The sequence below is a fragment of the Leuciscus leuciscus genome (assembly GCF_965113295.1).
Source record: "Leuciscus leuciscus genome assembly, chromosome: 21".
Classification (NCBI taxonomy): domain Eukaryota; kingdom Metazoa; phylum Chordata; class Actinopteri; order Cypriniformes; family Leuciscidae; genus Leuciscus; species Leuciscus leuciscus.
In genome coordinates, this window is record NC_138745.1 from 28,867,821 (window position 1) to 28,883,604 (window position 15,784).

At 37.8% G+C, this 15,784-nt stretch overlaps 1 protein-coding gene across 6 annotated transcripts in view; it reads left to right on the plus strand.

Moving 5' to 3' along the window:
* Positions 1 to 15,784, plus strand: part of qki2 (QKI, KH domain containing, RNA binding 2) — a 36,867-nt gene that overhangs the window by 7,736 nt on the left and 13,347 nt on the right. For all 6 annotated transcript variants that reach the window (XR_014201029.1, XR_014201030.1, XM_082151657.1 and 3 more), the window contains exons 2-4: positions 5,537 to 5,676; positions 11,188 to 11,304; positions 14,821 to 14,964. Coding sequence is in view for 4 of the 6 variants with exons in the window: in XM_082151657.1 (XP_082007783.1) it covers positions 5,537 to 5,676; positions 11,188 to 11,304; positions 14,821 to 14,964 (401 nt within the window). In the remaining 2 variants the exon portion in view is untranslated. The remainder of the gene's footprint in view (positions 1 to 5,536; positions 5,677 to 11,187; positions 11,305 to 14,820; positions 14,965 to 15,784) is intronic.

Consider the following 15,784-nt stretch of genomic DNA (forward strand, 5'->3'; position numbering starts at 1 on the left):
AAAATGACGGTAGTTGCAGTTGAAACAGATCTGCTTTCACCACAGGTATTTGGTTTGAAGATATATTGTCAGAGCAAAGGGAAATATTGTTCTTTCATGTACACATTTGTTTTTACACTTGTCACTAACAGCCTGACAATTGCAGTAACTGTGGTGTCTGCTCTCTGTGTGAAAACGGAGGAGGAGTCGGACAGTTTCCTGGCAGTCGACGATTATCCAGATGGTTTCACGGTTTGCGGTCTACTCTTTCATCCCTCTTGCAACCTTTTCTAGCTTTTATTTTATATTATTTTTTTTTTTTACCTTTTATCATGTTTCCTCTGTTCATCTCAGCGTCTCTCATCTCTCCCACACTGCCACAGATGGTCAACTCGATGTCTGTGTGTTAGAGACTGAAATAATCTGTTTCTGTTCCAAAGTCTTAAAACTCTCTGGTGTCTGACTAAGAATCTGTGTATATTTAATTAAATAAAATGATTTTATTTAAGACTTTGATAAATCAGTGGGGAACTTATAATCATTGCAGAAATATGATGAATGTGATGAATTAGGAATGGGCACAATAGGCCAATAAAACAGTATTTTGAAATATTACATTTTAATTAGAGCTGCACGATATATTGAAAATGTACATATCGCGTTAAGCATTTCTTAATGGCTTACTATAACTGAATGATTTTAATACTTCAAAAGGTCTAAGTTTTAGGTAGAAGCAGACAGCAGAGAATAGACTGGACACATGACCGTTACATACGTGTGACATGCTTGATGTTATTAGGCGCAATAAGTACACATGCACAGTGAAGCCGCCTCTCGGACAGTGCGTAATCACGATTTCAACTCTTCTGCAGTTTATATGGCCAAATACACACAAAATGATGTCAGAATGCCCATCTTGGTGAGTTTTCACGTAAACACAGTCAGTTATGTCAGTCACAGTCAATGGAATAAACAGTTACACAGAAAGAAAGTGCGCATGTAACAACATATTGGAGCCATGCAGCTCTTAAAGTGACAGCAGCCTAATAAACCTTCTTCAATCTGTGTGCTTAATGATCAGTGTATATTTAATTCATACAGAGAAGGCTAGGCAGTGTTTTATTTTTACATTTTATTATTACATTTCTGTTGTTAATTAAACATAATGTCCAACCTGAAGCCCTAAACCCCCCTTGGTTTATACTGACATTAAAATGACCTGGGTCACCTTACATGTTAAGTCGCCATTTTGCGCCGCCATGTTTCTACAGTAGCCCTAAATGGACAAACTTCTCTACAGAGTGCGTTTCATCACTCTGTTGTTTTTGCTTCTTCTTAGTTGGTGTTTTTAGAGGCAATTTGCGCACGAAGTAGTAGTAGTAGCAATACGCACGAAGTAGTAGTAGTAACGAAGTACGATTGTAAGTAGTGAAATTTTAACAAATGGAGGATCACATGATAATTTTGCACAAGAGCCGACAAAGAGGCAATTTTCGTCGGCAAAGAAGAGAAAACAAGATGCAGCCAGGCGAAGTCTGGACATACGACGACACAAATCCTGTATTAAAGGGTTAGTTCACCCAAAAATGTAAATTCTGTCAGTAATTACTCATCCTCATGTTGGTCCAACCCCGTAAGACTTTCGTTCTTCTTCAGAACACAGATTAAGATATTTTTGATTTTTGACTACAGTGGCTCAACCTTAAGTTTATCAAGCGACAACAATATATTTTTTGCGCAAAAAACAAACAAAAATAACGACTTTATTCAACTATTCATTTTCTTTTGTGTGGGCCTCTGAGTGAGTTCACATAGTGTAACAGTGCAGCGCTTCTGGGTTGTACGTCAAAACGTAGGCTCATTATTGGTCAACGCTGGTCATGTGTGTGATGCTGGCCAATAGTGAGCCTACGTTCTGACGTACAAGGCTTTTTCCAGATGGACGATGTTGAAGCAGAAAAATGTTTTAAAAACTACAGCGAAGTTGCCTGTTTTCTGCTGGACAGGTAAGTTTGTCCAACTTTAGCACTTTCTGTGGGACAGAAACAGTGACAATGGTACACACTCTTGGTCGGTGGCCAAAATGTCTTATTTTTTCTTTGTAAAGAAACCTCGTTGCTTGACTGGCTACTCTCTGCTGTCTCAGACGACGACATGTTTGTTTTGTTTTGGCCACTGTAGCTTCTTCGAAAGGGAGGGGTGAGCGGGGGCTGAGCCGTTGGTTGCAATTCGCAACCGAACCACTAGATGCCGCTATATTTCACACACTGCACCTTTAAAGCATTATCGTATCGCACATCAAATATCACAATATTTAACCAATATTGCATATCAAGATTTTCTTTAATATTGTGCAGCGTGTTCTTTCATTCAAATAAAGAAAGTACTTGCGTACTTGGTTGATATTCCTGTTAAGTATTTGAATTGACAACCTTTCTTAAATGATTCATTCATAGTGTTGTTTTTCTTGTTATCTCCACTTTTGTTGTTTATATGAATTTGTGTGTGTGTATGTGCACACATCTTTTCAAACCTTATGTAATGGCACACACTATGAAGCAGTGTTTGGTTGAGTAAACGCTTTGTCTTTATCCAGCGTCCAGCATGGTCTGGAGACCGCCAGCTCTCGCAGGCAACAACACTTTTGTTCCCTAAACGACCAAAGAATGTGTCTGACATCTCACATTAAATCACGCTTGTTTTTCTGCCAGCACATATCTCTGCGTTCCAATTCTTAGGTTTATAAAGTCAAAAGTTTCAGAAAGTCTAAAAACTGCATCCAAATTTGCTTGTTTGAAAGCATCATATAGGTGCAAACTTTCCATGGCTGACACTGAAAGTGTGAAAAATACAAAAGTTGTCAGAAGAAGTAATTTAAACCAGACGCATGACAGTGTGCCATTAGTAAATAACAGCAACTGAATAGGTTATCCGTAGCGCTGTGTGTTTAGAGTGCAGGATCTGCTGGCATTATGGAGGTGATATTTATGTCGCAGTGATGTAGTTGTTGCTCGCTCACAGCCATACCAGACCAAGTGTATCATACTGTAGTATTGGACAGACTCAGATGACAGCAAGCAAACACAAACTGTAATCAGAGTCGTCTCTCTCTCTCTCTCTCTCTCTCTCTCTCTCTCTGTCACACACACACACGTAAATGATGGTCTGCAGCAGCAGTAGGAAGGACTATCTCACTGTCTGTGTATGTTGTGGTTGGCAGTGTTGACCAGTCGCCTCTAATGTTTGTTTTTAGTGCACTTGAAGCTTGTGCTAATAACAGCCAAACTGGGGGTGGATAATTATATGTCTTATGTCACCTCAGCTGTTCTTCAGACAAAATACATATGGTTAAAACAGATAGTATTTATTTTTAAATTTGCATTTCTATTTATGCAGTTCTGTATTTTTATTTTAAATATGAGAAATTACCATCTCAACAAAAAAGTGATTGCTTCCATATAGTATGATATAGTATATGACATATGATATTTACCAATTGAACACAAATAAGATTGATTTATTTTATTTATTGATAATATTGATCGTTTTCATTTGCACCAATATATATAACCCAATATGTCAAAAAATGTTAAGATTAATTTGTATCAATATATTAATAATAATATATGGAAATAGCATGCAAAGAATTCTGTTAAGATGTTTGTGTGATGCAAACAAATCATTGAGTTTTGAATCTATTCTTTGAAATGGAGAATGGACAAAACTGATTCCCAGAATTGAATTCCCTGTTAAAGCCATTTGTTTTTCTTCTGAATTTTAAAAACATTTAGGTCTGGTTCCACAGACAGGGCTTAGATTAAGCCAGGATTAGGCCTTAGTTAAATTAGGACATTTAAGTAGCTTTTATAAATGTGCCTCAGAAAAAACATTACTGGTGTGCATCTTGAGACAAATCAATGGCACTGACATATTTTAAGATATGCCATTCAAGTTGCTTTCAATTAAGACAGCTCAAACATGCATTTTGGTCTGGGACTAGCTTAAGCCTGGTCTGTGAAACCGGGCGCTTATGACAGGTAGTTCTCCCCAAAAAATAAAAATTCTGTCATTTACTCACCCTCATGTTGTTCCAAATCCATAAGACTTTCGTTCATCTTTAGAACACAAATGAAGATATTTTTTTATATTCTCTCATCATTTTTGTCCATCCATTAAAAGTCCCTGCAACCAAAGATTTAATGCATCAAAAATGTCATCCATATCCAAATGAATTGATCTTTTTAATACAAGTCATCTGAAGAGACACGATCACTTTATATAAGAAACAGATCTCATTTAGGTCATTTTGGTTCCGAAGATGAAGTCTTGTGAGGGTGAGTAAATGATGGCAGAATTTTCATTTTTGTGTGAACTATCCTATCCCTTCAACTTAATGGGCAAACAAAAAACATTAAAATTGAGATGGGAATATTGTATTTATCGCCCAGCCCTTGTGACTCATGGGATAAATCATACTTAATCCAAAGTGTCGAGACTGTTGGAATGTTAAGCCGCAGAGTCACACAAAACCCAATATAAACTTCTGACTGACTGTTTAATCCCCTTTCAACACTCAATGTAAAGTGACCAATTATACCAATTTCACGAGTAAGTCCCAGAATGTGTAAATGAATCGGCTTTGAGCAGTTTGAGCTGATGTTTGGATTTGTGCTTCATTGTGGGACCTCAAATGGCTGGTTTTACTCTGAGGGTTTATTTAATCAGCTTTATTCTGAATGATAGCATATGAACAGATGAAACCAGTCCTAATGTGACAGTGCAGTCTGGATTCATTTAAAACATTGTAAATCAGAAAACGCTGTGTCTCATGGCAGGGATCGAACACATGGTTAGATGCCAAGAGCATGTGTTGCATGTAATTGAGTGTAAATGTGCTTACATGCCTGCGTTCACTTATGTAAGTCATATGAAAACAATCCCGTTCGTTCTTCGGGAGGGGTGGTGTCGGTGGAGTTCAGAAGACCACATCCTGCTGAGTACTGTTGAGTTATTGCTTATGAGATCTTGTTGAGGTTCTCTGCTTTACTCTGGGAGGATCCTATGGGAGCCCAACAAGCTACAGCTAGCTCAGATCAGGGTTATATTTAGGTCATTTTAATCTGTAGGCCTGGGCCATGCTTTGATGTTGTTATTTTGAACCATATTGTACATCGGTGTAAATCCATTCTAATATACTGCTGCTTCTTCCCAATATCCTCTAAAGAGCTTTAGTTAAAAAATAATTATTGCTTCAGTCTTTTAAGCTGGTCTCTTTGGAATTCCTCGGTTTGGACCAGCAAGCATTCAAAAGGCTGGTGTCTGATTCACTCTTTGTGAATGCACATCATGTCGCGCTAGCTCCTCTATGGCTGGCTGGGCTCTCATGCCCTTTGGGAGTTGTTTTTATATTTAAATAGTTGCATGAACTCATCAAGACTTCTGCAAGTCATTTTTAACAAAAACAAAAACAACTTTTCTTTGTTTTTAAAGATAGATGAGGCAACTTTTTTGGATTAAGCCTCCAAATAATTGTTTTTTTAATGTGTCTGTTTGACAGAAATTGGACGGGTACGGAAGGACATGTACAATGACACTATGAACGGCACAGATAAAAGGACTTCCGAGCTCCCAGATGCTGTGGGGCCCATTGCACAACTCCAAGAGAAACTCTACGTGCCTGTAAAAGAATTCCCAGATGTAAGTATTACCTCACTGCTATTGTAACTTAAATCAAGTTTTTAGAAATGTTTAGTTAGAAGCTACACTGTCAGAAAAAAAGTTTTAAAAAATGAGCTTGTTAGTGGGGCAGTACCCTTAAAAGTACACCTTTTGTATGCCATCTTACCCTAAAGAGCACATACCTTAATGCCAGGTTCAGACTACATGATAGCAGCCCAATTTTGGCACGATCCGTTTGAGGTAGGGTGTCGTGGTGATTCGTAAACAACACACGTCACATCTCTAAGTAGAAGCTCTTCCGCTTTCATACACCAAAAGAGAGACGATGGTATTGTTGCTGCTAGGTGGAATTATGCAATGGAGGAAAGGTTTGAGGAGATGGCAACAGTCCTACTGCCTTTATAAGGTTTTTTTGAGGGACTACCAGGACAGAGTGAAAAAAGATAAATGCTGGCCAATGATAGCAGAGCCGCTTCAGCAACCCGGTATGTACGCGGCTTCTGTAGCCATTGTTTGTTTACGCTCTTGTTTCCAGAAGTCAGTCGCTAGTTCCACCTTCTTGATGACATCACGCACATTGTTAAAGACGACAAGTGATGATTGGTCGGGAAGCAACGTGTAGTCTGACATGTTTCTTGTTCACGACACAACAAACATTTAATAATCTGACACAGTGACTATCATAACAGACAAAAATATTGTGTAGTCTAAACCTGAGATAAGATACTAATAGGTACAGTTAAGATACTAATATGCACACCTAATATACTAATAGGCAGTCTTTAGGGGTAGATAAGATACAAATCTGTCTCATTAAGGCTACTGCACAGAAACAATCTGTTGTACCGCTAAATATTTATTTCTGACAGTGTATGTTTTCTACAGAATCAACACATTTATGCCAATGGTTTGTAAAGGCAGCAAGTAAAAAGTAGAAAACCATTTCTGACACTAATGACTCCCGGAATTGCAAAAATAATGTTTGGCCCTGTCCCAAATCCTGCCCAAAGTCCTTGCTGTTTTCTTCCAACTCATAGACTGTTGAGTAGCAGTTAAATGTTGAATCTCCATCAGTGTGGGCATGTTTATGCAACATTAAGGTCAATAAAGCTGCTTCATAGAAGATTATTATTTTGATAAGATCATTGCCACTTCATGGTATTCCTGGAAAAGTAATGTACCGAAACTGCCATTTTTACCTCTTAAAATGCACCCTGACTAGTGCATGTAAATAAAGAGAGAGACATGTCTTAGTGTTAACACATGTTTTTTTTTAGATTACTCAAATGACAGAAAATTGGTAATTTGTCCATGAAAGCACATTTATTTCAAGTCTATAATCACAGGTGGATCCTCTGGAGGGGGGTTTTTGCACGTTGATTGTTTTACCTTAGACGTCGACTCAGGGGAGCATGAGAAGCCTGCAGCAGATTGATCCAATTAACTCGTCTCTACCAGGACAGCAATAATCAAATGGTTATAATTAGCATGGTAAATATTGCTTAATACTGCAATCCTAGGCATTGTTTGACTCACAGCCTGTGTTTCTAATTTGAATACATCGTGACTTTCAAATCTCGATGCAAGGGCAGCTTTCACACTCTTCTCAGAGAACATAATTCATGCAGAAACGGTCATCAGGCCCAATAGTGGATTACGCGAGGAGTCCGATCTGAAACATTTATATATGAACTGAACAAAGTGTTGGGATGTACGTTTTCACAGTGGGCGATTATCTGGCTCGTTTGATCTTGAACAGGTTTAGGGTTGAGACTGAGTTTAAGGAGATGTTAAGTAGACGGAGGAGTGTTTCTGGCTGTCAGCTCTCACGATTCTGCCATTTTAAAGAGCTGATAAGAGCGATAGTAGGGTCAGGGTTAATCGAGTTTGAATGAGAGATGCGTTACTGGGGCTTCTCCCTTATCTCTCATTTAGTTATAATTAACCTCTGTGAATTGTCCTCTATATTAGGGTGAAACCCAACCAACTACTGACAGCACTTGAGAAAGTGTGCAAAATTAACTTGCTTGAAAAGTTATGTAGAGAAATTGAAACTCACAAAATGTAAAACATCTCATTCTGATGCTGTTCTTGCGTCAAGTAAACACATTTTGAAGAAAGAAAAGCTTTTGAATAGATTAGCCTGATGGATGACAAAACACAGGAACTTCCAATTTGATGTCTGGTGTCTAGTGTATTAAAATGTGATACATTTTGACAACCTGCTCAGAATTTCCCATTGTTGAGTGACTCATTGAGGTCACAGATTCATAAAGCAACAAAGTCATTTGGAGTAGCACACCAGCAGCACCAATGGGTCTGGTTCATGTGCAATATTACCCAGTTATTGTGATTAATCAGGCTCAACAATAGGGATTTCTCAGGCCTATGAGATCTTTAATTGCCTGGCCAACATTTTCACTGGCCCACTTCAAAATAAGGCACATTTTATTATTTGGCGAGATGTTTTTAAATAAATGTACAAAAAAATGTTGCTGAAATAAAATAAATTATTAAATTTTTTTGACAAAATTGATTCATATAAAGATTGTTTGTTTTTAAATTTCAATATAGCTGGAAATTTTGCAATTTTAAATAATTTAAATGAACAAACTACACAAGTACTTTTGCTAGAATAGTGGCATATTGTGCAATACATTATTGATTTTGTTTATTTTCAAATATTTCTATTGATGCTTCCTGGAATATTCTTGACATTTCAACATAACTGTCAACCAGCTAGAGTCGCCTTTAATCAACATTCAATTCAATTTTCAGTGTTCACGTCACAGAAAATCTAATGTTTGCAAGGTTTTAAACAAATGTACATGATTAGCAAATGTAAGATACTGTTATTCCCTGTTTTTTTGTTTTGTTTTTTTTGTTGCTTTGCCTCTACCTTTTTTCCTCTTTACACTTTGTTGGCCGTTGTCTTTTAAAGATCAGTCGGGGCCCAACAAATCTTATCTTATTTGCAGCCATCAATCATCTTGTTTTGAGAGTGACTTTGCTCCCCGTAATAGAACCAGAATTCCGATAATCCCGCGGGAACCTGTCAGGGTTACCACCATCCCACAATCAGTGCCAAGTGCGGGTGAGAGACATGCAGGTCACTGGCCTTTCTGTCCTCCGTCGCCTTTTGGAGAGAATGATCTAGAACATTATCCCTGCCTGCATAGTCTGTGTGAAAACAAATGTGGACTTTGATGAGGAGATGGGAGGGGTGGGGAATGATGATTAGATTTCTATTCTGCATGCTCTCACTGTTTCCATGTAAAGACCATTCAGAATGATTCTCAGGCCGTCGCCTCAGTCTGTCATCCTCTTCCCACTCTTTTCTTTCTAGCTGTCGACTGGTAATGAGGTTTTTCCAATGCTTCATTGTTGTTCATTAAGAGCCTTGAACTTGTTAAAAATACTGTTTACTTTTTGTTAGGATTCTGTGACTTTCTTTGTTTTCTTAAAGGAAGTCTACCCAAAAATGATTATTCCCTCACCAATAACTCCATCAATAACTCAATAAGCCATCCCAGATGTATATGACTTGCTTTCTTCAGATGAACACAAATAAAATAAAAAAATTAAAAAAATCTGTGAGTCCATATAATGGGTGTATTTAAAATGTTTGGGGTCAGTAAGATTTTTTTTTTTTGTTGTTGTTGATTATTATTTTTTTTTCTATATTTTTGTTCAGCAAGGGCACATTAATATTTTCACACAAACATTGAGCAGCACAACTGTTTTCAACATTGATAATAATAATAAATGTTTCTTGAGCAGCAAAAACATTAGAATGATTTCTGAAGGGTCATGTGACACTGAAGCCTGGAGTAATGATACTAAATATTCAGCTTTATCATCGCAGGAATAAAATACATTTTAAAATATATTCAAATAGAATTATTATCAGTTATTTTTAAATAGTTATAATATTTCAGAATCTTACTGTATTTTTGATCAAATAAAAACGTTCTTTTTTTTTTCAATGTCCACTTATAATGTTAGTAAAGCGTATTTTTGTGCTGTAAACACAAAAATATATCCACCCTCTATCCGACTCTTTTCTTTTTTCCTGCTGTTGTCCCTTTGTTTTGGAGATTATACACTAGCAGTCATTTCTGTCATTTATTCTGTGCGGTTAAGTAGACCAGCGGTGACTCATCTCGCTGTTACACGGCCTACCAATCAGAATGACAGGAAGGTAGCAAAAAACATCTTGATTGACAAAAAGTTCATGAAGTCAACAGTTGCACAAACATTGCCTAAAAACGACATTAACACAAGGATACAGACAGACAGACAGTGCCATCCACACAGTAGTTTGATGAGCTCAACTCTAAATATACAGCACAGAGAGCCAACGACCCCCAGCAGCTGTGAACGGCCCGAGAAGACATGAGCTTTAAAAGGAAGAGAATGCATTGTGACCCTGAGAGAGATGCAGCTGCCTGGCTTATCACTCAACCCTTGTGACAGATAAGGTTAAATGCTGAAAGAGCGGCGCTGCCACTGGCCCACAAATGCCAAAAAGCACAATGTTCTGGCCTCGCGACTGTTAAAGGGGCAGCGCAACAAATCACGCCATGGGTCGAATCACAGCTTCACTAGTCATTCAGTATGCTTGCCTGGTGGTTTCCCTACCGAGATGTCGAAAAACATAATTTATAATGTTAGCGGTATTCGATTTGATTGTGGAAACTAGTGGAAACGGTTCAAACCAACTTGGTTTTTGAAAATAGTATGTCAATGTCAGAATACAAATTATTGTTGCTTGTTCATAGTCCCACATGTCAGGTTTGTTTTGTTTGACTTTTAAAGCAGAAATCATGTAGAAATCAATTGGAACATGAATTTGGATTGGACTAAAAAGCAAACAAACAAGCACTTTCGTGTACATCCTGTATCTATTCAAAGTCATATTGGCTGTTAAATATGGTAGGTATTTGTGTTTCTATGACACTTTGACCCCTTTGTTAGGTTACATTTGTTCCATGTGACTTGTGTCAGTGCAGGAATAGGGTGGAGCACAGTTAAGGCTTCCCCGTGGCAAATGGTACATTCCAAAACCGCATTTGGTCTCTAGATGTTCCCCTTTCAATAAAAGGGGATTAAACATTCCTCGCATTCTTGCCAGGGTTTTACAAAGTCCCTTTGATTGAATTATACAATTATGTTACCATGCTGCAGTTTACGTCGAGCTCTGCCAAAACTTCCATATGGGAGAAGCATTAGCTGAGGGGATGATGGTCTGTGTTTTGTAACCTTGAGGATGTGATTGTGGCTGCCTCTGCCTCTCTAGTTTTTAAAGGTCTTTTTTAACCAAGTTAAATAGTTTTATAATGACTAAAATATCAGAGCTATGCGTGTGCACAGTGATAAAGCACAGTCACGGCGAGACTGCAACACAAATGATTTCAGATCCGTTTCAGCTTTTCAGCTCTGCGATCCTCATACCAGATGTATAAAATGCAGATGTTTTCCACTGAAAGAATTCTCTTGTTTTCCTTACCTTTTGATGTCTCTTCACAGTTCAATTTTGTGGGAAGAATTCTGGGGCCCCGGGGCCTGACAGCCAAACAATTGGAGGCAGAGACGGGCTGCAAGATCATGGTGCGAGGCAAAGGCTCCATGAGAGACAAGAAGAAGGTGAGATCTTTTTTTCTTTTTGCATTTTACTATTTTTTTACTTTTCCTCTTTTATTTCTTTTTACTGTGTTTCTGTTTTTATTTCAATTTCTTTTTCTCTTTCCCTTCCCTTTTTACTATTTCTTTCTATTGTTCTTTTTTTTCACTATAAAAAAGATGTGATCAATAAGTAATGACAACATGTTTTTACATTACTTTAACTCATCAAAATAAGTTGAGCAATTTTCAACATTTTTGTAAGTTATGCAAGATTAAATTATTATAAATAAGTCAGTTTAATTTCATTTAAATTAAATGACTCAAACATCCAAGTTGATTGTACTTAAACATTTGTCAGCAACTTGTTTTGTTTTCGTTCTTTCTTTCTTTCTTTCTTTCTTTCTTTCTTTCTTTCTTTCTTTCTTTCTTTCTTTCTTTCTTTCTTTCTTTCTTTCTTTCTTTCTTTCTTTCTTTCTTTCTTTCTTTCTTTCTTTCTTTCTTTCTTTCTTTGATGATGGAAGAGCTTGTGAGCCGTTTTTACTGCATGTTTTATAGTGACGAAGACCATATACTATCTTTGCGACAGCGCATAACTAATAGATACCAAATGGGAGGAGACAAAATGCAGGCAATTCCATTTTAATGGAATTCCTGACGGAGTCTGCATGGCCTTCCCAACTGTAGAACTGAGGCAGACGATCTGCCAGCCTCCAAGGCTGCCTGACACAGAGGAAAAATGACTCGCATTAAAATGAAAATGAGTGCTATTAGATAAAGGAGAATGCTCGATTTTTCAAGCTCAAAGAATACGGTTTCACTTCCTTGCAATGTCTCATCCTACACCATTTAGTCCCAAGTTTTTAGGTAAGAGGAAGTATGAGCATGTTGCAAATAGCCAGTACTTTAAACTATAAAAAAATCAAGAAAAGAACAAATAAACAAGAACAGAACAAATAATGCTACAAAATGTTGTAATGCTTTAATGGCGTTGCATTGGTGCTTTTCTAAAGTGCTTGATGTCATCCTGTTTGATTTCAATGTGGTATACAGACACTAGCAACTACCGTTTTGAGTTCAGGCCTGTTTCCCACTCCCACACACCAAGCCTGTAGTAGTGATCCACAGATGGATCATGAATGTCTTCTTTTTACATAATAGAAATCACTTGTTTCATCAGTTTGAGATTTTTGAGGATACACCATCTGTGTTTATTCCTCACAGTGCAACTTCTACTGCCTACACACGCATGCACATAAAACATTAAGAGCAAACACTGTAAAATATTGGGTTAGACGCATTGATGAGATTCAGATTGATGGGGAATTAATGGAACACAATGAGCTGAGATGCCTTAGGCAAAGCGCCATTCTCTCACTGTATTGCACAATCTACGTCTATCACACCAGAGATGCTTATAAAGGCTGTTTCGTACTGTGGGTCAAGACGGAAAAACAGACTGGTGGCTCAGCATTCTTTGCCAGACTATAGTGTTGCACTTCTAGGAAGCGCAGAACAGACAATTGAAATGGAAAGTTTAAACCTCAGCTGTTTCCTCAAGTTTGACATAATTGTTTTCTGACAGCAGTGCAAAAAGCTGTTGTCATAATAGCATGTCAAAATTAAATCTGTGAAGTTTTTGAGTATTGTGCTAAAATGAATGTGAGATTATGAAACCATCAAGCCCTCTGGTGTTCTGCAAACTTATTTTCTGTAACACTGAAACTACTCTGACAGCAGAGCGAAACTTGTGCATAAATCTTGTGAAAAATTATGGCAATCAAGGAAGCGAGAAAAATAAGAAAAGTTACAGCCAGGGGCAAACAAGTCATGCGTCAAATGGAGATGCCATATGCATCTGTTCTCTTTCTCTAAATTAGATTTACTGTCACATTTCCTGGAATAAACAAATAATAGGGTTAGGTTTTTTGGCTGTGAAAGGTGTTCGTAATTAAAATGTGAATTTATCCAAATATTAAAACTTTGTTGGTTATTTACATTCGATTATCTTTATGTGAGGAACATCTTATGGTTTCATTTTATGGAAAAGAGCAACTTGGATATCCTTTCATATTCCACAGAAGAAAGTCACACTGATTTTGAAGTAAATGATGGCAGATTTATATTTTTGTCAATTATTACTATAGCAAACTGCTACGTTTATAATATCACATGACATGACGGAATAGCCTGTTTAGGCTGTACGCTGTAATTCGGATCTTGCAAAAGCAAAATAAAGATTCTAAGTTTGAGGGAAGTTTGCGTACGAATGAAAATGGAAAATAGACCAAATGCACCATTAGGTGCACAATCCTTCTATGAAAGCTTGCTAAAATCGTGTTGATGTGAACTTTCTGTAATTTACAGCTTGTGTTGGATTGGCCTTTTACATTCACTGTTGATCTATAGCTGTTATTAACTTTTTCATACTTTGCTGTGTTGTGCACAAAACTGCCGACCCACCAAAAGTAGGCCAGAAGACCTCTATGCATTGTGCTGCTGCTTAGACTTTTTCAGAGTCAAAATTACAGTTATTATTAGCACATAACCAGCTGTGCTCAAGACTGCAGCCTTATCGGATGCACATATTTGATCATCTAATTACTCGATATTTTGAGGAGGTGACAGCCACTTATTAGCAAATATAACGCCACCAACTGTGATCTGAGGCTGGCGTCCCCCGGTCAAGGATGAAGCCGGGCCGTCTATGTCTTTGTTACTCTCATTCAAACTTTTCCCTTGAGGCCATGGCGATGTCTGTGATTGCTTGAAGTGGGAACCTCAGAAGGCAGCGAGCGAGTTCACAGTAATGGATTGTTCTGTAGGCCTGAGCTGTGTTGTAAACATAAGCCCCGCTGTGATGAAAAACCCAGCTGGAGAGACAATGCATTCAATAAGGCTCAACGCCCCATTTCTATGGCAACAGGATTGTCACTGCTGTTGGCGTTCTGAACCCTGAGATTAACCGACAGTCACTTGTCTCTAAGTTAACTGTTGCTAAGTGTCTGTTGATGTTTTAGGTTGTGTCCATGTTTAGCTGTACAGTTGGAATAAGAGTCTGGAAAAGTTTCCATGGAAACTGTGGCACTGCGTATTCAAAGGAAGCGGTCTGTGCGCTCATAGGCAATTGATCCAAAGTCTTACAAATGTCCCTGGAAAATACTTTTGAAAAATGTCTTGTTGGAAATGTGGCCTGGCCGGTTGTGTATGTTCTCCGACACGTCTACCAGTAGTTCTTATGTGGGCGAATCAAGTCATTTCCCAATCTCACCCTACCACTTTCTATCTGTCTATCTGTCTATTTGTCTATTTGTCCGAAGAATTGACTCCCTTACAATTAATTAATCCCTTAAAATTTTTTAATTAAATCCCTTTTAATTTGAATAAATTTTGCTTGCATTTAAATTCGAATTGAAATTCTGCGTCCTGTTTGACACATCAATTCAAATTCGGGAATTGATCAAAAAAAATCTGAATTCAGCTTTGAATAGTGCACACATCCCTGGTTCTCAAACGGTTCTTCTGTTTTCATTTGAACAGGAAGAGCAAAACAGAGGAAAGCCCAACTGGGAACACCTGAACGAAGACCTGCATGTCCTCATCACTGTGGAAGACTCTCAGAACCGTGCCGAGATCAAACTCAAGAGAGCCGTCGAGGAGGTCAAGAAACTGCTTGTCCCGGCGGTGAGTGATTTGTCCCTTTGATCTCCTGACCTTGTGTGTATTTATTGAGAAGAGGTTTTTAAAAAATGTGTAGAGTGGAAAAATCACATTGATTTGCAAACAAGCTGCTTGGGCACTGATACATATATTTACTCTGAGGAGAACACTATTAATCGAAAGAGCTGCGCTCAGCAGGTTTTCTGTTTCCCTGCTAGTTGCTCTGCATCCTCAGACTGGTAAATGTGAGCAGGGAACAGAAACAGAGGAGTTGCTTTCCTCCATGAGAATAAATTTGGAGCCAATGAGCACACATGAGATCTAGATGTGCAAAGGTGAGCACCGTGTGCAGTTTTTAATAGGCTTAATTACCTTTGCTTATAAATTAATGAGGAGCTCAGGACTGAAGGGTCAAGACTCAAAAGATCCCCACAGGGGAACAACAGAAGTCTCAGCATTGCCCTGGGATGCAGAGCTGAATGCCAATTAACCTTTGGGTCTAAAGGAAGTGACAGCAGGTTAGGAGGAAGTGCCATTAGAAGCCTGGTGAGATTTGAGAGAAATGTTCTTTTTCTGTAGTGTTTTTCACAACGTTTTTTCATTTCTTTTCATTTATAAAATAGCTACGAGATCAGACATTGAAATATAGCAATATTCTTAGCTGGATACATTCAAATGTCAAGAAGAACAATTTACTTTTTAAAAGTTTTTTTTTTAGGACTTTATACTAAAATGTAAAACTAAAGTAAAAAAAAAGATTGAAATCAAAATTGGTTATATTTGCTTTAATACTATTTCCATGTCCTCTGAAACGATTTTGCTGTGTCGCTTAACATCAAAATGC